Source organism: Notolepis coatsorum (genome assembly GCF_963971535.1).
Source record: "Notolepis coatsorum genome assembly, chromosome: 16".
Classification (NCBI taxonomy): Eukaryota; Metazoa; Chordata; class Actinopteri; order Aulopiformes; family Paralepididae; genus Notolepis; species Notolepis coatsorum.
In genome coordinates this window covers 51,786,159-51,811,243 of record NC_140180.1, presented here as the reverse complement: position 1 = coordinate 51,811,243, position 25,085 = coordinate 51,786,159, and the positions used below count along the sequence as shown (strand labels likewise).

At 45.3% G+C, this 25,085-nt stretch overlaps 1 protein-coding gene across 1 annotated transcript in view; it reads left to right on the top strand.

Moving 5' to 3' along the window:
• Positions 1-25,085, top strand: part of LOC311242962 (uncharacterized protein) — a gene marked incomplete at its 5' end in the record, with an annotated part of 95,263 nt that overhangs the window by 35,720 nt on the left and 34,458 nt on the right. The window contains 9 exons of the mRNA XM_084332026.1: positions 812-851; positions 1,242-1,603; positions 1,820-2,303; positions 5,217-5,569; positions 8,477-8,624; positions 10,319-10,337; positions 20,856-20,978; positions 23,223-23,435; positions 24,514-24,696. Coding sequence (XP_084188152.1) covers positions 812-851; positions 1,242-1,603; positions 1,820-2,303; positions 5,217-5,569; positions 8,477-8,624; positions 10,319-10,337; positions 20,856-20,978; positions 23,223-23,435; positions 24,514-24,696 — 1,925 coding nt within the window. The remainder of the gene's footprint in view (positions 1-811; positions 852-1,241; positions 1,604-1,819; positions 2,304-5,216; positions 5,570-8,476; positions 8,625-10,318; positions 10,338-20,855; positions 20,979-23,222; positions 23,436-24,513; positions 24,697-25,085) is intronic.

Sequence of the window (25,085 nt, the reverse complement as noted above, 5' to 3'; positions counted from 1 at the left end):
TGTGTGTGTGTGTGTGTGTGTGTGTGTGTGTGTGTGTGTGTGTGTGTGTGTGTGTGTGTGTGTGTGTGTGTGTGTGTGGTTTTAACTAGGGATGCTCGATATTGGCTTTTTTACCGATACCGATATACCGATATTGTCTAACTCTTAATTTCCGATACCGATATATGCAGGGTCCTCCTCCCCCCCCCCCCCCCAAAAACTGAATAATTTCAGGTAATTAACATTACATGTCTTGTTGTGGAATTAACATAACATTATGCATACTTTTGACAATAAATAAAATCAGAATTTGTTCTTACTTGCTTGTCTGGGTAAATTAAGGTTATAGAAATGTAAAATTACATTTACAAAAGAATTACAAAAAAATTAAAACCGATACAGATATTTTCCGATATCACATTTTAATGCCAATATCGGCCGATAATATCGGTAGGCCGATAATATCGGACATCCCTAGTTTTAACCATAATCATTGCGAGAACAGCCCAAGGCTGGACCATCACAGCACACTAATTAAGATTGGGGAATAGAAAATGCTTATTTTTTTTTTATTATTACTATCACAATATTATTATTAATTGTTTATTTGTGTTATCTACTAAGTTTTAAATACATTTTTGTTGAAGAGGGAAACCAATATTATTGTTTTCCATTATAAACTAATATTATATGAATGTGATAAGAAGCCATTTAAGTAGTAATAAATAGGCTATACATAACAGCTAAAGCAAAATATGAAACAATGCTGTGTAGATGATTGACCACCTCATATGTCTCTCAAATCAAACGTATCTCTCACCTCTTTCTCCAGACAACAGGCCAAAAGCAGAAAACGAGATAAACATTCAGAGGTATGACAATTACTTGTGTTTTTTTTTGCATTGCTTATTCATTTGTATTCCTGCTCTTGTTTTACTCTATTTTCGATCGGATTATTTTATTAAAATTTGTATATGCTACGTGTCTATTTTACCCTTGCTGTGGAGTTTTGCAGATTACTTTTCAATTACTCTTTGGGGAGGTTAAAAACTGCTTCTTTCTTCTTTCTTATCTTATACTTGTACATGTTGCAACAGTGTGTTTAATGTGTGTGTGTGTGTGTGTGTGTGTGTGTGTGTGTGTGTGTGTGTGTGTGTGTGTGTGTGTGTGTGTGTGTGTGTGTGTGTGTGTGTGTGTGTGTGTGTGTGTGTGTGTGTGTGTGTGTGTGTGTGTGTGCGCACGCGCGCCTACATGTGCATAAGGACAAACAGACATCTGAGTCCATGCCCATCAGCCCATCAAGCCAGCCCTGCCCTCAGCCCTCACACACACCCGATCCTGCACTCACCAAAGACACACACACACAAGAACGCCACACATCCACAGATGACTTGTCAGCAAACCAGAGTTACCTGAAGGCTGAGAACAATGTACGCACACAAGACAGGCTCATGGCAGAGGTCACACACACGCAAGAGAGACACGCTGCAGGAGACACTCGAGACCGGACGCACACAGTGCGGGAAAAGCGTGTACGAGGACAGACCAACACAGAGCGTGTCCCCCTCATTGAGGACACAGAGAGGGGCAGAGAGAAGGAAGCAAAAAAGGACACAGTGGAGAGGTATAACGCACGCTTACAATACTCATAAAAACATAGTTATCAATTAGATATGCTAGCCGCAATACTGAGTAAGGGCACACAGACACACACACACACACACACACACACACACACACACACACACACACACACACACACACACACACACACACACACACACACACACATAAACACACACCGTCACACACACACACTGACTAACTGTCTTTTCTGCAGTAACAAACGGAAAACAGTATTGCCGCCTTGTGGACTGGAAAAGAGGCCACGTCTCAGGGATCAACAGTCCATCTCAGAGGATACGGTGGAAGGGTTGCACCCTGGGAAAGATGGCAGTGAGAACCAGGTGTTGGCGGGGGAGAAGGGCAAGCCAGACAGTACCTCCAGAGTACAGAGGCCAGTGGCCACTGCCCAACATTCGCTGCCCTCCACCCAGACCTTGGTGGTGTCTCCACTGAGCCGCACAGAGGGCACACGGAAAATACCTTTGTCCCCAGAGGGCGGCGACAGGGAGGCGATGGTGCAGAGACTAGCCGGGCTGGAGAAGGAGGTTCAGAGGCTTCGTAAACTACTGGGCTTGGAAGTCATCTCGCAAATCCAGGGAACGATGACAACAACCAATCCCAGCGCTGAGAAGATGACAGGCGGAGTGGAGACATCGGTGGGATCCACAGCAACCGAACCAGCCAGCTGTCAAGCAGAGGTGGGTGAGGGAGCCTGCTGTAGATCAGGACCTATACACACGTGAGCAGTAGTAGTGGTTCTAACAAAACATATCCAGATGTGTGACACAACCTAGGATGGGATGGGGGGGGGGGGGGGGGGTGGGGGTGGCAAAGCTGGGGGAGGGCCCTCAGAGGATCTGTACTAAAGGGTTTGTTTTAGAAGTTGCAGGGCATTGCATCCATCTGTTTTAAAATGGAGTGTTAAATAGGGAGGCATCGAATCCCAGTCCAGAACTATAGCAGCTGGGCAGATCGCCTGTAGCTGTTCCGCAACCGTTCCTACTTCCGGGGTAGGCCTGATTGGCCCCGACAGGCACGTGACCCGCCGCGGCCACGCCCCGCGGCAGCCCCAGGAGCAAGCGCGCTACTGCTGGAGTTCGCTTCGCCTTTCACATCGCTGCCGATGGCGAAAGCAGGATGAGAGGCGAGAGCATAGATTTCGCTGTGTATCATTTAATCATTTAACATTTGAAAGGCATACATTGTTGTCATACAGAAGTACAGAATACTTTTATCCAAAATGCTTCTTACTGTTACACTGTTAGAGACTGTGCAGTGCACGGCTTTAGTCTCACTCGAGTGAGGAAGACCGCTGGTTCTCCAACATACAGCGGTGTGCTCTTCAGAATGTACCGGGAGAAACGTTTACTGTACCCCGCAGACATAAGCGTCTCACAGGGCTGAGCTGTGCACGGCTTTAGTCTCACTCGAGTGAGGAAGACCGCTGGTTCTCCAACATACAGCGGTGTGCTCTTCAGAATGTACCGGGAGAAACGTTTACTGTACCCCGCAGACATAATAAGCATATAAGCAGTGCTTACTAACGTTATTAGTTACGTTATTTCTGACCGAATTAGTCATTCATTTGTCTGCTTTCGCCAACGGCAGCGATGTGAAAGGCGAAGCGAACTCCAGCAGTAGCGCGCTTGCTCCTGGGGCTGCCGCGGGGCGTGGCCGCGGCGGGTCACGTGCCTGTCGGGGCCAATCAGGCCTACCCCGGAAGTAGGAACGGTTGCGGAACAGCTACAGGCGATCTGGCCTTTCACATCGCTGCCGTTGGCGAAAGCAGACAAATGAATGACTAATTCGGTCAGAAATAACGTAACTAATAACGTTAGTAAGCACTGCTTATATGCTTATTATGTCTGCGGGGTACAGTAAACGTTTCTCCCGGTACATTCTGAAGAGCACACCGCTGTATGTTGGAGAACCAGCGGTCTTCCTCACTCGAGTGAGACTAAAGCCGTGCACAGCTCAGCCCTGTGAGACGCTTATGTCTGCGGGGTACAGTAAACGTTTCTCCCGGTACATTCTGAAGAGCACACCGCTGTATGTTGGAGAACCAGCGGTCTTCCTCACTCGAGTGAGACTAAAGCTGTGCACTGCACAGTCTCTAACAGTGTAACAGTAAGAAGCATTTTGGATAAAAGTATTCTGTACTTCTGTATGACAACAATGTATGCCTTTCAAATGTTAAATGATTAAATGATACACAGCGAAATCTACGCTCTCGCCTCTCATTCTGCTTTCGCCAACGGCAGCGATGTGAAAGGCGAAGCGAACTCCAGCAGTAGCGTGCTTGCTCCTGGGGCTGCCGCGGGGCGTGGCCGAGGCGGGTCACGTGCCTGTCGGGGCCAATCAGGCCTACCCCGGAAGTAGGAACGGCTACAGGCGTCCAGATCAGGGACCACGAGCAACATCACAGCGAGTCTTGCCTATTAGTGTGAGGCCGATCATCTGACCTCAAGCCCCTCCTTGTTTTGTTTTTTTCTTGATCCTGCAACTGTTGTGATTGGAGGATCAAGAAAGGGGGGGGGGGGGGGGCGGTTGAGATAGGTCAACTGTGCAGGATGTACTGTACCCAGAAATATAAAATGTAGTGGTACATAATTTTGACCACTAGTGGGTGCCAGAAAATAATGAAAGTATAATAGTATCCTTCCCATAAGCACTCGATGCACAGGTCAGTAACTGACTGAATTCCAGATTCACTTTGTACTCTTGAACTTTGAGGCACACTTTGAGGACTATCCAGTAATGAAATCAGCAAGTCTGTGAAAGCTCCAATTCTTGACTTTTCAAGCCCTTTATTCTGTAATTCTGCAGATGTCAGTGAGGAATGGCCACAAGTCACAGTGACATTACACAGTGAATGTAATTAACTGAAATCTACCTTACTGTGATAATGTAAATATTACTCATAAAGCTTTTAGTATAGGGTTCAAACCCATTAGGCAATAATGCTTTTCGTAATGTCTATCAACCTCTACATATTATCTTATTGTTATAAATATTTAGCTTAGTATTAGTACATTTTGTCATTTAGCTGACGCTTTTATCCAAAGCAACTTACATGTTCTGTACGACAAGTCAGCAGGCAGGGTACAACTCTTTCAGCTGAGTAACAATGTTCATCAAACAGTGTTGAAACTTGGGTGCTGCAGTTTTTAGTGCATAGTAGTAAAGACATTAGTATAGTAGGAAGAGTGCATGATAGTAGAAGACAGTAAGAAGGTTATTTTGCTTATTGTTTTTTTTTAGATATTGATTGAAGAAGTGTGTTTTTAGTCGACAGCGCAAGATTGGTGGGGTTTCGGCTGTCCTAACTGGTGGGAAGTTCGTTCCACCATTGTGGAGCAAGGACCGAGAATAATTCAGAGCTTGTGTATACCGTATTATCTTTACACACATTCAAATAGTATTTCAATTTCCATTTGTTTTATTATAACTATATAATAAATAATCCCGAGCATAGCGGAATTATGTAAATAAAGATGTTCCAGAGGAGTTGGCAAAAACTCAGCACTAATACTTGCATTAGACACTTGGTAAATACTAGTCCAGGTCATACAGCAGGTTCTCAGTGTTCTTCTGTTGTCTCTCCTCTCCAGTGGGAGAGCTCCTCCTCACCCAGGGTCCAGTGTCAGGCTGCAGGCTCATGTGGGGAAGCATCCCAGGCCCAGACCGGGGAGACGGAGCCAGCCAAGCAGGCCCAGACCAGGGCCCAGACCAGGGCCCAGACCGGGGAGACGGAGCCAGCCAAGCAGGCCCAGACCGGGGAGACGGAGCCAGCCAAGCAGGACCAGACCGGGGCCCAGACCAGGGTGACGGAGCCAGCCAAGCAGGCCCAGACCGGGGCCCAGACCGGGGTGACAGAGCCAGCCAAGCAGGCCCAGACCAGGGCCCAGACCGGGGCCCAGAGCAGGCTGAGGGACAACGCTGCCAGTTTGCCCACAGACGGCAGGTATGTGCTGTGCAATTCCAAAACACTTTTTTAGACCAGGCCCATTGCAAGTTGCTGTACTCTGTCATCTACTCTAAGCCATCCTAGGTTGTCAAAGTGGGCAGGGGTGAGGTGGGTTCTAGGAGTAAGGTCAAGCAGTAGTCTGACCAGATTGTTTTATGATGTTTGTAATTTAGTTTTTAGCACCTTTGAGGTGCTTTGGAACCATGAGGCGCAAGCATAGTCGTAGTACCCCTGAATGAGTGCTCCTGCCAGAGTCTTCAGGGTATTCTTGTTTACCAGGGAGGAGATCCGGTACAAGAATCTAGTTCGTTGGTTGACTTTTTTTATTACATTGGATGCCATTTTGTCACAGGAAAGATTTGCCTCTAGGATGGAACCTAGGTATGTAATTTCATCTTTCCTTGTGACAATATTGTCACCCACTGTAACTGAGAAGCTGTCGGCCTTGCTGAGTTTGTTATTTGAACCAAAGAGAATGGACTCTGAATAGAAGAGAGTATAAGAGAAGAGAATCTAAAACGCTTCGTCAGGTATGTATGAAGTGAATCATAAAAACAATAAAGAAGTTACGCTAGCCTGAATGAGAGGAATTTGTGAGAGGAATCGAACTAAAATTCTGTTTCTGGTAACAGCTAAAAGACATGCGGCGAAGCCCACAAGTACTCCAGCTACAAAATCAGAACTCATTGGACAGAGAGCTGTGGGCATACTGGTGCATTTTGCAACATCCTACCTGTGTGAGGTAGGCTTTTCTGCAGTGGCCTCCATCAAAGGCCTAGAAGCGTGGCTAACGCTAATGGCACGCATACCAGCGAGGCTAACTGCCTAAGAAAACACTGAAGGCACTGAAAGAGGATTTCACCCATCTAATGAACACACTAGAGTAGACAAATATCAATATGTATCCATCAGTGGACCAATTGCATGCTTTAGCAGAGGACAAGGAGCCTTCAGTCGACTCCTTCAGACATTAAGCACCCCCCACAGCCCAAATGGAATGGGAAAAAAAAATATATATATATATATATATATATATATATATATATATATATATATATATATATATATATATATTTATTTATACTTTTCTTTTTTTTTGCATTCAGGGGGGAAGTCGACTAACCCCCACCACTAACCCTAACCCTCTGCAGAGTCATGGACAGACTGCTGAGCTGAGTCGGCATGTCATGAAGGAAGCAGGAGAATTTGATGACTGCTCCAACAATATGGAGGAATCCTCGGGCCTTTGCCTTCTGCACTGCATTTGGATAGTCGACTATTGGCCAATTTCGGCCAAACAAAGTCGACTATCCAAATCCTTAGTCGGGGACAGCCCTAACTGGTATACATTAGGGCTGTCTTAAATACTTCGAAGCTTTGTTCGATGGGCATGGGATTCGAATATGAAAATAAAATTTGATTATTAAAAAAATAAATAAAAAATGTTGTGTGTGCTTCGGCCCCGAAGCTTCGAATTCCAAAAAAATAATTGAAGGTCAGCCCTAGTATACATACACATGTAGAGATGTACAGATATACTGGTATACACATGTAGAGGTGTACAGATATACTGGTACAGTATACACATGTAGAGGTGTACAGATATACTGGTATACATACATATGTAGAGGTGTACAGATATACTGGTATACACATGTAGAGGTGTACAGATATACTGGTATACACATGTAGAGGTGTACAGATATACTGGTATAGACATGTAGAGGTATACAGATATACTGGTATACACATGTAGAGGTGTACAGATATACTGGTATACATATGTAGAGGTGTACAGATATACTGGTATACACATGTAGAGGTGTACAGATATACTGGTATACACATGTAGAGGTGTACAGATATACTGGTATACACATGTAGAGGTGTACAGATATACTGGTATAGACATGTAGAGGTATACAGATATACTGGTATACATATGTAGAGGTGTACAGATATACTGGTATACACATGTAGAGGTATACAGATATACTGGTATACATATGTAGAGGTGTACAGATATACTGGTATACACATGTAGAGGGCTACTCTGCCCTACAAAGCAAACAGCAGTGTATGTGTAGGGCAGAGTGACCCCTTGGTGTGAAACTCACTCCTAACTTAAATACTCCCACTTGGCCACCTGAACTGGATCCGTTGTAGGTGGTGGAATGATTAAGACCGTGGTATTTCACTTTCAGCTGGTCACGTGGGGCTGGGGAGTAGAGGGTCTCACAGTTCAAGGCTGATCAGAGGTCAGGTGCCAAGTGTGACCACCTGTTATATCTATTCCTATTTAGATTAGATTAGATTTATTGTCATTATACAGCACAAGTACAGTATAATGAAAAGAAGTTTGGCATCCAACCAGAGTGCAAATGTAGCAGTAAAGTGCAATAGGAATATACAATGTACAGGTCGTTAAACTGGGTATAAAATATATAAATTAGTACTACTCGGTGTAGTGCTAATCAGATGTATGTACCGTACAGAGTTGTAATACCAATATGTGCAGTGATACAGGTATAAAGACAGTATGGTCGTAGTCATACTGGCCAGCAACATAACTAGTAAGAGTAGGTAAGGAATATGTAACGTTACAGATATAGATATAGTATCTACAGATATGTAAAAGGATAATGTGCAGGTATGTACAGACAGGTGGATAGATATATAGTGTATACGGTAAGAATAAATATATATATACAGTATTATTGTGCATGCTATTATACAGAGTTATATTTGTACTTTTACATTCATATTCTTTGCACTCTCCAATCAAACTTACATCTTTTCAGAAAATGTAACTCTAGTTATCATTATTATTATCATCATCATCATCATCATCATCATCATCATCATCATCATCATCATTCTGTCCTCTCTGTGCCCCAACCCCAGCATGGTGCAGGAGAATCTGCGCTGTATCCGTAGCAACGTGGTGAAGCTTCTCGCCGCCATCCTGCCCCACCTGGATCTGGCTGACATCAGTCTGGAGGAGGCTGATGTCGACAGCATCCTGCAGCAGATCATAGACGCCAACTCACTGGCTCTGAATCACTGAGTCAGCCTCGTGTTATAGGTGAAATACCTATGCATTAGAAACATGTCCCCCAGTGAAGCTCTTACATCAATATTGTGCTGTCACATGTTTGGTGTATTGAATGTTCACCATTGGCCAAATTGTCCTCTGTCATCTTGTTATAATCAGGAAATACCCATGTGAAATGCGTATTATAAGTTGATAAATCTAGTGTTTTATGCACAAATTCCAGCAAATCTCTTAGGTACAACAAGATTGTTTTAGCTAGGCAATGTAGCTAACAAGTATTTACAATGTTCGCTATTTGGCCAAACAAGATGGCTGGTCTATTAGCAGGGGCAGAACATACATTACAGGCATAATGCACTGCCTTGGAGAAATCCAAACACTTTGCATTATTTCTTACAAAGCATAGTAGTAGAACTTCCAAAAAAACGAAAAAAATAAAATGGCCGAAAAGGTGTAGGCTGAAGCCAAGGCTTATAATTGCCTACCCTTTTTAAATTACACTATTTACACACAAAAAAAGAAACATAATTCAGTAAATCATTTAGCAAAGGTTACAAACGTTTCATAGTTTTATGTACAAAACGTATACACATATATTTATGTTTTTTCTTTTTTTTATTATATGTATTTTTTTTTAATTATTTTTTTCACTATTTGAACACAGCTATGTTACACTATTTACACACAAAAAAAGAAACATAATTCAGTAAATCATTTAGCAAAGGTTACAAACGTTTCATAGTTTTATGTACAAAACGTATACACATATATTTATGTTTTTTCTTTTTTTTATTATATGTATTTTTTTTTTATAATTTTTTTCACTATTTGAAAAAATAGGATAATAATGAGGTTTTATATTTATGTATCACCTTATATTTGAGTAATTTCTTAAAAGTATGTAGCGAACTACACATTTTTACTTCTTTGTCAAAGCTATAATTTTGCCCCTTTAACAGATATACATCGACTTTATATTAAGTCCATGCCTTTGCGATATTGAATACACAAGTTCCCCTAAGTCTATATTGGCTCTCTCTAGTCTGGAACAACTCCTGAATGCAATTTGTAAGTGAGTGCTTATGTGCTTTGTACATTATTATTGCAGTGCTAAGATCGACTAGATCTTCCAATTTTAAGTTATTTGATTTAATAAAGAGTGCGTTTGTCGGTTCATAGTAATCTGCTTCATTCACAATTCTTATGGCTTTCTTCTGCATTATGAACATTTGGTTAGTGTTTGTTTTACATGTGTTTCCCCATACCTCCACACAGTAGGAAATGTATGGAACTATGAGCGAACAGTACAACAAATGGAGTGAGTTCTTGTTTAAGATATATTTCATTTTATATAATATTGCAATGGTTTTGTTTAAATTCAGTGACAACTTATTTATGTCAAACCACTTTTTTGTGATCTCAGTTCCTTCTCCACTACATTCAGGAGCTGTTCCAAATTGTTTCCAGAGCAATACAAACTTGTGTTGTTGCTTATACTATGTTTATTTAGTCACCCTTTCTGTTAGATATACAAAATAAATGTACTCTCAATTGTAAGCTAGCCAATGTAGTGCTGCGTACATGTAACACACGAACTGTGGAGATGGAAAGTATGTCATTATACAGCACAAGTACAGTACAATGAAATTAAGTTACTGTATGTGTAAACCCCTCCCCCTTTGCTGTTCCAGCTTGAGCTGATGCCCCACTGTGTGTGTTTGTTCCACCAGCATTAGTTATTGGTCTAGCGCTGAGTATACATGCTAGAATCGCTGTATACAACTCTGATCAATCCCATTCCACTTTATGCTTAATTTTATTTATTTATTTATTAATTTTGCTATCTTTTGTGACCGTAACAAGCAAGGGGTGGTGGGAGGGTGTGTGAATTATTTCTTGTTGTTTTTTCTATTACAGACACCTTTGCTATGTTTTGCAATTATTGTACTGACTTTGCCATGTCTCCAGAAATATCAATAAACTATCACAAATCTAAGAGCCGAATCCCGACCAATCTTTCACTGTCGACTAAAAACACACTTCTTCAATCAATATCTGAAATGAAGAAACATTTTTAAATAAAAAAAAACATATGTCTATGCACTCAATACTGCAGCACCCATGTTTCAGCACTGTTTGATGAACATTGTTACTCAGCTGAAGAGTTGTACCCTTCCTGCTGACTTGTCGTACAGAACTTGTAAGTCGCTTTGGATAAAAGCGTCAGCTAAATGACAAAATGTAAATGTAAGAGAACTAGAATTGGATGTGGCGCATTATCAAGTGCACCGTTATGGTTAATAAACGAAGACATTCCAGTGGTTCAGCGAGTGAGTGAGTGTGAGCAGTGTGCACAGCTGTCAGACAGCAGTTACAAGTGTAACGGATGGTATCGTGAAGCGTTGTCACAACCGTTACACAAGTACAATGTTGAGGTAGATTCTAGTGAGGTGTGTTGCTCCATGGCAGGAATGAAATACATCCCTCATTTTCATAGTAGGTGTATGTGTTTTGTATTAATGCATCATTTTCGTTTGTTTGAAATGGAAAAAGGAACATTCAGATGTTTCTTTCTGCTGTAATTGAATAATTTATTTAAAAAACAAACCTAATTAGCCACGCGTCGACTATCCCCCTCTACTCAGTTGTCCTGTTGACCAGTGGTTCTCAACAGGGGGGGCGGGGGCCCAAAAGAGCCTGCCAGGGCAGCCTTGAGATGGTAGGACATTTTGTATTCATTTAATTACAGAATGATACAATCATAAAACATCAAGAATAAGTAATTATTCTACAAAATAACACAAAATAAGCTGTTGTTATACACCGTAGATATAACAATAGCCTTGTATATCTGTAGATTGTACCTGTAGATGTTACGTTTAATACTAATGTTTGTTATGAATGGTATAACGGAGAAGGAGCTTTACTTGTATTTGGAGCTGCTATAGTATGTGGGCGGGGCCTACAATTTCCTTGGACAAGGGGCCCTTGGGGACAAAAGGATATCCTGCAATAGATCCTACTGACCACAAGGGAGCAGAACAGCTGTGTTCATTCTTACTGTTGTGAAGGGCCAGATTAAACCGAATATATATATTTATTTATATATATATATTTAATTATATTTGTATATTCTCTAATATTCCCTGATATCCCTTGTATATTCCTTGTACAATATGCATTGAATATCCATTCTAGCCTACTGAACATCCCATAATAGTCTCCATTCTACTATTGGTCGAGACCTTGGTGCCAGGCTGCCATACCCCCCAGACCCAGTTCAAACGTACCGCTCAACATGTACGAACAAGTCCTAGTTCCGCGTAGGAATCTGGCTACCGCACCACTAACGGTACTATTTGTTCATAGTGCGTATATATACTGCGCTACTAAAGTAGGACTTCCTTTTTAGTCCAGTTTCTTACCCTCCAATAGAGTGACAGACGTAAAGCCTCCCCGCGACGCCACGTGTGGGAGTAAGGCCAAGTTCGGCCTACCATCGGTATTGAGACATCGTGTATATTAATATTTGAATAGTCATATTTGGCACTATATCGTCGAGTTGGACGTAGTCTATTAAGCTAATAATAGTCTATTCATATGTAGTGCTTCGTGCGGTGAGAATACTATCGTAGTCAGTACCCCATCGTTTCGGGCAGAGAACTGGCTGCTTATCCAGGGTGGCCGACCCCATGTGAGGCTGCACCCGAGGAGCCCCAGAGCCGACGAGCGAGTGGACCTGCATACCGGATTATTCTACCGACGACAGCCCGCCTTCCCAGGCACGGATTATGCTTTGTATACAGTGATTATTCTATGGATAAAGACCAACACTGCCGTGTGTTGGAAACCCCCCCCCCCGGAGAGGACGACAGGTGAGGAGACGCTCTACACGACGAGGTCGCTTCACGTCTCTCCATCGTGGACCGAAGGAAGCCGGCCCACAGAGAGTCCAACTGCTTTCATCTGTGGATCGAGGATCGCTGAGGCACCGAGCCGCACAACCGTGGGTTCTCCCAGGATACCCTCGGCCAGACGGATACAGCCAGACTCTACCCCCCCCCCTTCTCCAGTTGTCTTACAAGCGACCGGAATTCCCCCCTAGTGTATCCAGTTCTATAATCATTAAAGTATCATTGCTATTATTCCTTAAATATTCCAGGTTGTATATTTACCGCCTGCGCCACCAGAGATTGGACATTCTCTATTGATATACCGACGAATACTCTTGCCATAAAAGTGCATACTAATTCCCATCATAAATGTAATTAAGTGATTGCTCTACATACCTTTTGCTATGTATTAATTATTATTAAACGCAGACTTTCGACTTGGTACATTTGTGTTGGATCGTTTCATCTACGTGAGAGTGTTTATCATAATATATTTATGCCGAGTACTGGGTGGCCGAATATAAAGTACAAAGGTAGTGGTAGTAAGTATCATATCTAGTAATACAGTCAGGGAATTGTACCCCTCAGTTACAATTGGTCCTTCGAGCCGGAGGGTAATTAGTGTAATATTAATATAGTGTTATTAATATTGAAATGGCCTATGATGAACACTCCACGAAACGATCCTCCTAACCAACGCCCGCAGCGCGAACGACGGCTCCCTCAGTACTTAGAGGCTTACGCTGTCAGTCAACAACCTAGTCTTCTACTAACAGTAAACGCGGTAAAACTAGAAAGTAAAAGTATGTCTAACCCCAACGCCCAGACTACCCCGACCATAGAGGCCCCTACGGGTTCTAATGTAACTGACCAAGTTCACGGTGGGGACCAGTGGGAACCAGACATGACTTCACACCCCGCCAGTACTGAAGAAGTAGTCCCCGATGAGTCCCGGGAGGAATACAACGCTACCGAGAGAGAACTCGGCACGGAAGAAGACGGGGAGAGCACCGTGGAGATAGAGCTCCAAGGCTCCGCAAGGAGTACCCCGAGGGAAGGCTCCCCTATACAACCGCCTTCTCCCAGCGAGGCAGAGAGGACCCTACAGCAGGCCTTCCTCATCAGCCTGAACGCCGCTGCTGAACGCGACCGACTGCAGATCCAGCAGCGGAGCGAAGAAGAGCATATACGTCTAGAAATAAGACGCATTCAGAGGGAAGAGAATGTGGCCCGAGACCGAGCAGACAGCCAGCGAGCAGCTGCTGGTGCTCTACGGGACGCAGAGCGCGACAGACAGCAAGCGCAACTAATAGAACAGCTGATCAGACGGACAACACCCTCTCCCTCCGCCAGAGGCTCCAGGAACTCGTCTAGACACACCTCCAGGGCGGCATCCCCTAGCCGAGTAAACAACCCTGAACTTGACCAACAGACGAGGTCTATACCCCCCACAGACCACCTCCCCCCACCGGTCCAAGCGAGACCTAGCAACCGGGAAGGAGCAGCATATCCTGTGGAGAGGCTAAACCAGAGACTACAAGCACTGGATGACCTAACTGAAGACGAAGAGGAAGAGGAGGAGAACCACGCCCGACGACAGCACAGTACTCTACCAGACCAGGAGGTCCGGTACAGCCCAGGCTATACTCCCGCGGAGCTGCGCTACAAACCCCCAACTCTATACCCGGGTGAGCACGACGCACGACCCGCACCGAGGAACAGCACCTGGACAAGCGGGCCATGGTACACTGCCGGTACCAGCCCATACCAAGGAGCGGGAGGAGACTCGCCTAGGAGGCCTCTCCCCCAACGCTCGCCGATGTATCCACAGTCAGCGTCATACATTGGCACGCCTATGGTACCCGACTTCACCCAAGAGAACCGGGCCCAGTATACAGAACTCCGCATGTGTCTGGAGACCATGTTGGTGGATGTATTGGATGAACGCCATAAATACGCCATCCTACTGAAGCACTTAAAGGTACCCCGCGCACATAATATAGCGCTCGCCTACGCGACTTCCACCACCCCATACACAGCAGCGCTGGTAGCATTGGACCAGAGGTATGGGCGCATATGGGATTACGTGATCCAGGAGATCCGACACATCGACCGCTTACCCCCAGCAATAGACAATCGAGCACTGGACGACCTGTCCATCAGAGTGCAGTCCCTGGTAGGGATGTTGGGAGCGCAGAGAGAGAAGGGGAGGCATGAACTTTACGCCAACTCAAATGTGGAAAGGATCTTGGAGAAGCTGCCGCCCGCTCGACAGGAGCGTTTTAGGCGGCAGAGAGACCACCGAGACCCGAATGGCCCCGAACCGAACCTCCTCGATCTAGCAGACTTCCTGGCGAGAGAAGTCAGCAGCCTACGGCTAGATACATTCGGACGGAGCACCCCTGGCTCCAGAGAAGGAACCAGACGACTAAATGATGGAAGAAGATCGGTGACTGTGATGCACCAATCGGAGTCAGTACCGAGCAGCAGGAGCCACAGTACCCCCTCCAGAACGGAGAAGTGGAAGATAGTGTGCCCCTACTGTGAGAAAGAACACTGGCTAGCGCAATGTGACTCCTTCCCCAAGCTGAACGCGGAGGAAGCAAGTCAATGGATAAAGTCCAACAAGCGCTGTTTTCGCTGTGCGCGCTCACACATGGCAGCCGAATGCCGCTTAAAGAAAAGGTGCACCAAGTGCGATGGAGCCCATCTGGACATACTTCACGACAGTAACAGACGGCGCCCTTCACCCGCACCATCCAGCAGCAAAGCGAGCGTCATGTACATCGATCCCGCCAGCAGCAGTGGAGCCCGAGTACTCCTAAAAGTAGTGCGTGTGACACTAAGCTACCAGAATAAAGTCCTGGACACTTACGCCGTCCTCGATGACGGGTCAGAGAAGACCCTTCTGCTCGCCTCCGCTGCGGCCCAGCTAGGGCTGCGGGGAAGCGAAACCCAAATGACAATTCGGACAATAAGACGAGATTTGAAGACGATAAAGGGCGAGAATGTCTCATTCTCTATCGCAGCAAGCGGCCAGCCTGAGCGACGGTACCAGATTACAGACGCTTTCACCAGCCAAGAAATAGGACTGTCGCGGTACACATACCCCGTCGCCAAGCTGATGGAGAAATATGCACATCTGCGCAAGTTACCGATCCCGCTCATAGACAATGCTATGCCGACCCTGTTGATAGGCTCCGACCATGCAGACCTCATTGTCCCGATAGACCGGGTTCATACCGGACCCCGAGGCTGTCCTGCAGCAGTCGAGACCCGTTTGGGATGGACTCTCCAAGGCCCGCTCGCCAAATCTCTCAACCGAAGTACAGCCACTAGATGTCTCCACTCCCGAGTCACAGAGGGAGAAACCGCACTCCTGCAACACGTAGAGCGGTTATGGACCTTGGAACAAATGCCCTTTAAGAACGGAAAGAAAGACATTCGCTCTAAAGATGACATTTACGCCATTCACCTCCTCGAGACAGGGACCAAGAGAGTCCCGGTCAACGGCGTGTTGAGATACGCCACGCCACTCCTGCGGCGAGAAGGAATGCCTACTTTCCACGCCAAGACAGACGCCACAGAACGGTACCTGCTGAACACGGAGCGGCGCTTAGCCAAGAACCCCGCCCAAGAGAGTGTATACCGCGCTGAGATTGAGAAGCTCATCACAGCGGGACACGTCACAAAGATGGACATTAAAGAGGCTGACCAGACCACTGAATCGTGGTACGTGCCTCACCACAAGGTCCATCACAACGGTAAAGACTGCATAGTATTTAACTGCAGCTACCAGATCGGATCCCAAAATCTGAATAAAGAGTTACTGCCCGGCCCCACACTCGGCCCCTCCTTACTCGGCGTTCTACTCCGCTTCCACCAGGAAAAGGTGGCCATCAGCGGGGACATTAAAGGAATGTTCCTGCAGGTGAGATTAGTAGAGGAGGACAAGCCCCTGTTACGGTTCCTATGGAGAGAGAAGCCAGGAGATGAGCACCCAGCCATCTACCAATGGGAAGTCCTCCCCTTCGGAACGACGTGCAGCCCCTGCTGTGCTACATTTGCACTACAGAAACATGTAGCAGAGGACCCAGCATCCACCTGGAGAGAGTGGGAGATGGAGCTCCACTCACTCCCAGGCGTTAATATGCGCCGAAGCTACTTCCCACCCACGGTGAGGCCAGAGACATGTAAAATGGACTTACACGTCTTCAGTGACGCCTCAGAGGTCGCATACGGATCAGTAGCCTACTTGCGGGCCCAAGAAGAGGGGGGAGAGATCTACACAGCATTTGTCCTCGCCCGCTCGAGAATAGCCCCACGCAAGCAACAATCTATCCCACGTCTAGAGCTCTGCGCAGCCCTAGCCGGAGCGCACCTAGCCACGCTCATCCAACGTGAGCTCACCATACCGGTGTCTAGAACAATCCTGTGGTCAGATTCCACGACAGTACTCGCCTGGATCAAATCGGACTCATGCAAGTACAAAGTCTTCGTGGGAGTCAGAGTCACCGAGATTCAAGACTTAACCGAAGAGTTAACCGGAGAAACAGAGTGGCGCTACGTTGATACAAAACAGAACCCAGCTGACGTCATCACCCGGGGAATGCCCCTAGATGACCTCACCCGTCGCAATGTCTACAGTGACGGCCCAGCATTCCTAAAGCTCCCGGAAGGAGAGTGGCCCACGCCTATCCCGAGGGAAGCCAGTCAGGAGGAGGCTGAGAATAAGAAGCCTGTGTTCTGTGGATTGAGCACTGTTATCTCCGCAGACCCCAACATAGATGATTGCACTACCATAGAGAGTGCACAACAAAGGACATTCCTACTGCACTACCTACCGTCTCTACAGACCCGCCAGAAGTGGGTAAAGGAGAGAGACAATTTGACAGAAGGAACGGTCGTCATGATTATTGATCAATCACTGCCCAGAGCTATGTGGCCGGCCGGCCGCGTAAGCAAAGTGATCACCGGTGCCGACGGCAAGGTCCGAGCAGCTGAAGTGCTTGTCCAGGGTCGCACTTACACCCGTCCCGTGGCGAGGCTCATAGAACTGCCCCGACTCCCAGACACAATCGATGATGACCATGACCCTATAACCCTATGACTTTGTGAAGTTGACTGACCCCTACAGCAAACCCTTATGTGTAAATAGACAACGCGATTAATCTGTCTCTGCTTAACTGATTAGGTCTGGGACCAATCAGGGGGTGGCTGTTGTGAAGGGCCAGATTAAACCGAATATATATATTTATTTATATATATATATTTAATTATATTTGTATATTCTCTAATATTCCCTGATATCCCTTGTATATTCCTTGTACAATATGCATTGAATATCCATTCTAGCCTACTGAACATCCCATAATAGTCTCCATTCTACTATTGGTCGAGACCTTGGTGCCAGGCTGCCATACCCCCCAGACCCAGTTCAAACGTACCGCTCAACATGTACGAACAAGTCCTAGTTCCGCGTAGGAATCTGGCTACCGCACCACTAACGGTACTATTTGTTCATAGTGCGTATATATACTGCGCTACTAAAGTAGGACTTCCTTTTTAGTCCAGTTTCTTACCCTCCAATAGAGTGACAGACGTAAAGCCTCCCCGCGACGCCACGTGTGGGAGTAAGGCCAAGTTCGGCCTACCATCGGTATTGAGACATCGTGTATATTAATATTTGAATAGTCATATTTGGCACTATATCGTCGAGTTGGACGTAGTCTATTAAGCTAATAATAGTCTATTCATATGTAGTGCTTCGTGCGGTGAGAATACTATCGTAGTCAGTACCCCATCGTTTCGGGCAGAGAACTGGCTGCTTATCCAGGGTGGCCGACCCCATGTGAGGCTGCACCCGAGGAGCCCCAGAGCCGACGAGCGAGTGGACCTGCATACCGGATTATTCTACCGACGACAGCCCGCCTTCCCAGGCACGGATTATGCTTTGTATACAGTGATTATTCTATGGATAAAGACCAACACTGCCGTGTGTTGGAAACCCCCCCCCCCCGGAGAGGACGACAGGTGAGGAGACGCTCTACACGACGAGTTCGCTTCACGTCTCTCCATCGTGGACCGAAGGAAGCCGGCCCACAGAGAGTCCAACTGCTTTCATCTGTGGATCGAGGATCGCTGAGGCACCGAGCCGCACAACCGTGGGTTCTCCCAGGATACCCTCGGCCAGACGGATACAGCCAGACTCTACCCCCCCCCCCCTTCTCCAGTTGTCTTACAAGCGACCGGAATTCCCCCCTAGTGTATCCAGTTCTATAATCATTAAAGTATCATTGCTATTATTCCTTAAATATTCCAGGTTGTATATTTACCGCCTGCGCCACCAGAGATTGGACATTCTCTATTGATATACCGACGAATACTCTTGCCATAAAAGTGCATACTAATTCCCATCATAAATGTAATTAAGTGATTGCTCTACATACCTTTTGCTATGTATTAATTATTATTAAACGCAGACTTTCGACTTGGTACATTTGTGTTGGATCGTTTCATCTACGTGAGAGTGTTTATCATAATATATTTATGCCGAGTACTGGGTGGCCGAATATAAAGTACAAAGGTAGTGGTAGTAAGTATCATATCTAGTAATACAGTCAGGGAATTGTACCCCTCAGTTACACTTACCCTATGCTCACTCATACTGTACCTTTCTGAAAACACTGATGTTGGTGTGACACAAGAGGTTCTGACCAAAATACCTAATATCCTTGCAGAATTCCCTCTCTCTCTCTCTCTCTCTCTCTCTCTCTCTCTCTCTCTCTCTCTCTCTCTCTCTCTCTCTCTCTCTCTCAATATTAAACGTGTGTGAAACGTATTGTCAAAGCATCTAAATAAAAACCTTTTTTTTCATCTGATATTTTATGATATTTTGTTGTGATGCTTTAATTGTCATACCAGTATCACCGTGGCAAATATAATTAGGCTACCATGACATTATGTTTTTATTTCGGGGATGGACGACTGACCAGACGGACCGAAAAAATAGAAACTATAGGAGAGGCTTGCTGTTGTTCAGGAATATATAAATAAATATATTGGGGGCGGCACCATGTCGTTTCATCTGCACTACACAAACAACACTATAGTGTCTCCACACCCCCCGCCCCCTCCCACACTGAAGTGCGACGCTCGCCCTTTAAATATGTTGTCCTAACTGGAAGAGTAGAAGGCGATGTTTCATAGTGGCGTTGGCTATGATACCGACAGGTGCGCACTGTGCGATGGGTGCGCTCTTTCTGTTACTATTACCGCTCTTCTGCGCACTTGGCGAGGCGCAGCAGGTTTCACCGAACATCAGGGAGTTCTATATCGCCGCCGTGGAGATCGGATGGGACTATATCCACTTGGACATTGGTGACGCAACGTCCGATCAAAGGTGAACTTTTGAAGTTTTGGGCTATTCAGTCTGTTATTATTTGACCCTGCGTACTGGGTTTAGGTTTATAGTAAGCTAGGCCTATACCCTGGTCATCTCTAGTTATGCTATCATTACTATACTATACTATTTCATCAGATTGACTTAAATTGTCTTCACCAATTCGTTTCCTTTTCAGGAGGTGGTCCAAAGATGTTCCCCAAAAATATATCAAGGCTGTTTATAGAGAATACACTGATTCCACCTACACTGACCCCAAACCTAGGCCTGCTTGGGCAGGTAGGTCTACTACTGGACATTATACTTAATAGTATTATAATTAAGATTAGTATATGAAATATTACTGTATGGTCTGGTGAAAGTGAGAAGTTGGAGTGGCCATCTCGAAACGGGGTAAAGCCACTAGTTTGATTTCTAAAGCTTATAAAATGAGGCAATTTTTTTTTTTTTTTTTATATAGACATGTTATATTATTATATTATGTTATATTAACGTTTAAATTATAGACATGTATGATAAAGAGATTCATCTTTGTGTTGATGTACAGTATGTCAAGTATGAAGGTGTATTAGTCACATTTATGTAGTTTATTTCTATTTGTATACTGTAGTCTCACACCTATGTAGTGCCTTGCAATATAATATATAATAATATAATATAATCAAGTTTTGATATAAGTTATAATACACTGTTTCAGTCATTATTCATCACTTTGTGTAATTTCATAGGCACACACCACACGTTTACGCACACAGACAAAAAAGAAAAATGGTCAAGAGTCCTGAGAATTGTGTGTAAGATTATTAATCGTATGTGAAGCTTCGTGTCAGTGATGATTAATTGTTTTGTGTAATTTGTAGTTTGTAAGGATTACACACTGGCTCATACACACACACACGGGCCCAGGTGAGTGTTGAGTGTTGTGTGTTGCAGGTATCCAGGGCCCCGTGATTCACGCCCAGGCTGGTGAGAGGGTGGTGGTCCACTTTAAGAACCTTGCTTCCCAATCGTACACCATCAGCCCTGTGGGAATCACCTATTGGAAACAATCCGAAGGTAAACATATCCAAAATACTCTAAACAAGAAGGATTTGGATAATGAGCTCATGTTAGTAATTTCTTTGTTGATTGGTTGGGTAGGAGGGGTGGGTGGGCGACACTGTACAACTGTACAAACAAAACTGTACATTGGATTATTGACAAGACCATACTTGGTAATTTACTGTACATTGGAGGGGGTTGTGTTCGGACATTTACAGGGGCCAGTTTCGAGTTGCAGTCTCCCTTAGGTGTTTTTTGAGAGTGTTTTTGAAAGTGGGTAGTGATTCACATTCCTTTACAGCTTTGGGTAGGGCGTTCCACATTGATGTGGCATAATTGCGAAACGTGTTTAGTCCCTTGTTTGAGCCGAATCTGGGTTTAACATGATTTGTGGAGCTCCCTCTGGTGTTGTGATCATGGTATTCACTGACCTTTGGGAAGTATTTTGACATGTACATGGGTACCTTGGTCGTGTAGTGTATCTTGTAGACCAGGCCCATTGCAAGTTGCTGTACTCTGTTGTCTACTCTAAGCCATCCTAGGTTGTCAAAGTGGGCAGGGGTGAGGTGGGTTCTAGGAGTAAGGTCAAGCAGTAGTCTGACCAGTTTGTTTTGAGATGTTTGTAATTTTGTTTTTAGCGCCTTTGAGGTGCTTTGGTACCATGAGGTGCAAGCATAGTCGTAGTACCCTTGAATGAGTGCTCCTGCTAGAGTCTTCAGGGTATTCTATTCTTGTTTACCAGTGAGGAGATCCGGTACAAGAATCGAGTTCGTTGGTTGACTTTTTTTTATTACATTGGATGCCATTTTGTCACAGGAAAGATTAAGATACAGACCAGAAAAAGACTTGTCATGGTGAAGACTCATAATCCAAAGCTAACCGTTTCCTTTTGAATCACATTTTGACTCATTCCTTTCGACTCGTTCTCACTTTTTAATGTGAACTCTGTTGGGCACTATTAGTTGAGTCACCAGAGCTCACTATAGCTCAGCTCACTGTCCCAGTAGCGATTTTGGCCGACTGCTGCTTTGTGGTAATCACAAACACATGTTGAATCTGTCAACCCACGTGGATTGCTGAAGTCTTCCCATGCTTTGTCAGACCAAAAGGTAAACTCTTACCTCTTATGGTTTCAGTAGCTTAAAGTAGTGAGTTGAGAAGCCAGACGACTTCTGGTTCAATTATCACTGTAATCCGCAGCTGGCAACAGTTAGGCCAAGTGTAGAGTTGCTGTCAAACAGAGAATCATGCAAGTTTGTAAGGATTACACACTGGCTCATACACACAGACACACACACACACACACACAAACACACACACACACACACACACACACACACACACACACACACACACACACACACACACACACAGGCCCAGGTGATAGGGGCAGTGATGCGTTCCTCATGGGACGGGGTTGCATGCAGTGCAGCCAAAGTTTTGTGAGCAGAAGCGCGTGCACGCACACGCACGGATGTGCATGACACGCGCGTGCACACAGGAATGTGTGTGTGTGCGTGCGTCCGTCAGTCCATCCGTGAGTCCATCCGTGTCAATCCATCCGTGGCATGGCACATGTACTGTACTCAAAAGTTTTGGTGACCGGGTATTCTCACGAGCTGCACCCCGACTCTGGAACTCCCTCCCTCAGACCATCAGAGACTCTCCCTCACTCTCCACCTTCAAATCCAGACTCAAAACCTACCTGTTCGCCCTAGCATTCAACCTTCCTTACCCATAACCACCCTCCTCCAACCCACCACCATTTTCCCCTGCCCTACGTTCTCTCCTCTTTTGCCCCCCCCCCCCCCTTGGTTTTCCCTTACTCTCTTCCCGACTGTCTCCCCTACTCACTCCCGTATTTGTTATCCGTTACTCGTGGTTTTATGTTCCTGTGTATTCTTGTTTGTTCTACGTTTCCCTGTGGTTCTATGTTTCTTTGTTTTCTTTGTTTCTTTTTTGCCTATTGTCAGAGACTTTGGGTCTTTGAAAAGCGCTATACAAAATAAATGAATTATTATTATTATTACTGTACTGTACGTGTGTGTATAAGTGTGTACATGAATAACAACTAAATAAACAAGCTTTAAGAGACCAAATCTACAGGGTCTCCAAAACAGGTTAGTGGTGTGTGCGAGGGTGGGAGTGGAGGGGATGGTTTGGGGGTGAGGTACCACCACAAATATGTGTACATATAAAATAGAATATAAAATGTGACCACCTGCATCATCGTTTCCCTTCCCCATGCTCTTTTGCCAGGGGTGGGCTATGACGACTCCACAGCCGGCCAGGAGAAGGAGGATGACGCGGTGTCCCCAGGGGGATACTATGAGTACGTGTGGGACATTAACCCCAAGGACGGCCCCACCACCAGCGACCCGGAGTGTCTGACCTACTCCTACTCCTCCCAGGTGGACAGTGTTCGAGACACCAACTCAGGACTGATCGGAGCGCTGCTCATCTGCAAGTCAAGTTAGTGTTGTTTGTTGTTGTTCTTTTAAGCAGTGCTTTTGTTTCTTTACCAGAGGGGGAGAGATACAGTATTAGATCCCAAAAGGAGATAGAGAAGGAGACACACAGGAGAGAGATTAGATCCCAGAATGAGACAGAGAAAGAGAAACACAGGAGAGGGATTGGATCCCAGGCCAACATGTGGTCCTAGAGGTGGAGGTCTTAACCACTACACTATTATCTGGTCATGCAACCTTGTGCTGTTGCAGATAGGACGTGTGCCACTCATGAACACGCAGATAAGCATGTGTGCAGAAGTATAGATGGAGGTGCCTTGTTATATGTCAGGTGTTATCACGGTCCTTTGCACAATCCAAAGGAGCAATAATATGTGGGGGTTTCTGAACTTTTGTCATATTTATACCAATACCTTTGTTTACCATCACCGAATAACCAGAAAACTGAGGTGTACCCTTTTCGAAAAAGTATGGTTTGGTAATTTCAGTTCTACCGTGGTACCGGCCATTGTATAAATAATTTGTACTATAATGATGGTGTGTGTGTGTGTGTGTGTGTGTGTGTGTGTGTGTGTGTGTGTGTGTGTGTGTGTGTGTGTGTGTGTGTGTGTGTGTGTGTGTGTGTGTGTGTGTGTGTGTGTGTGTGTGTGTGTGTGTGTGTGTGTGTGTGTGTGTGTGTGTGTGTGTGTGTGTGTGTGTGTGTGTGTGTGTGTGTGTGTGTGTGTGTGTGTGTGTGTGTGTGTGTGTGTGTGTGTGTGTGTGTGTGTGTGTGTGTGTGTGTGTGTGTGTGTGTGTGTGTGTGTGTGTGTGTGTGTGTGTGTGTGTGTGTGTGTGTGTGTGTGTGTGTGTGTGTGTGTGTGTGTGTGTGTGTGTGTGTGTGTGTGTGTGTGTGTGTGTGTGTGTGTGTGTGTGTGTGTGTGTGTGTGTGTGTGTGTGTGTGTGTGTGTGTGTGTGTGTGTGTGTGTGTGTGTGTGTGTGTGTGTGTGTGTGTGTGTGTGTGTGTGTGTGCACGTGCGTGTGTGTGCATCCCCTGTACTGTACCTCTGTACACCCCTCTCTTAATGTCCTTTTCTTTCTCTTAGGTGCCTTCACAGCGGACGGCCAGAGGAGAAGGCCAGAGTTTGTCCTGCTGTTCGCAGTGTTTGACGAGAGCAAGGGCTGGTATGGGGCAGTAGGAGAGAGGAGGAGCAGAGAGAGGTTTAAGAAGAGCACCAGCAGAAAGCAGTACCACACCATAAACGGATACATCAACTCCACCTTACCTGGTACTGAACCGCTCTATTGGCCCTGCAGGTCTGATGGCTGTGTAACAGTGTGGTAGTGTAACTGTGGTAGTGTAACAAATATGGTTGTGTAACAAGTGTAGTTGTGTAACAGGCGTGGTTGTGTAACAAGTGTAGTTGTGTAATGGCTGCATGCATAGTCTCCGTCTCACTCATGGGCTTTATTGACATGGGAAACATACGTTTACATTGCCAAAGCCAAACAGAACAGAGAAATCAAAAGAAATCAGTACATTACGGAAGGAATTTCTTGTACAGTCTTTATGGTGGTTGTATTCCGTTGGATGTCCTTTTCTTGTCACAGCAGCTCACAAATCTTGCTGCTGTGTTTGCACATTCTTGTATTTATCCCAGTAGGTATGGGAGTTTTG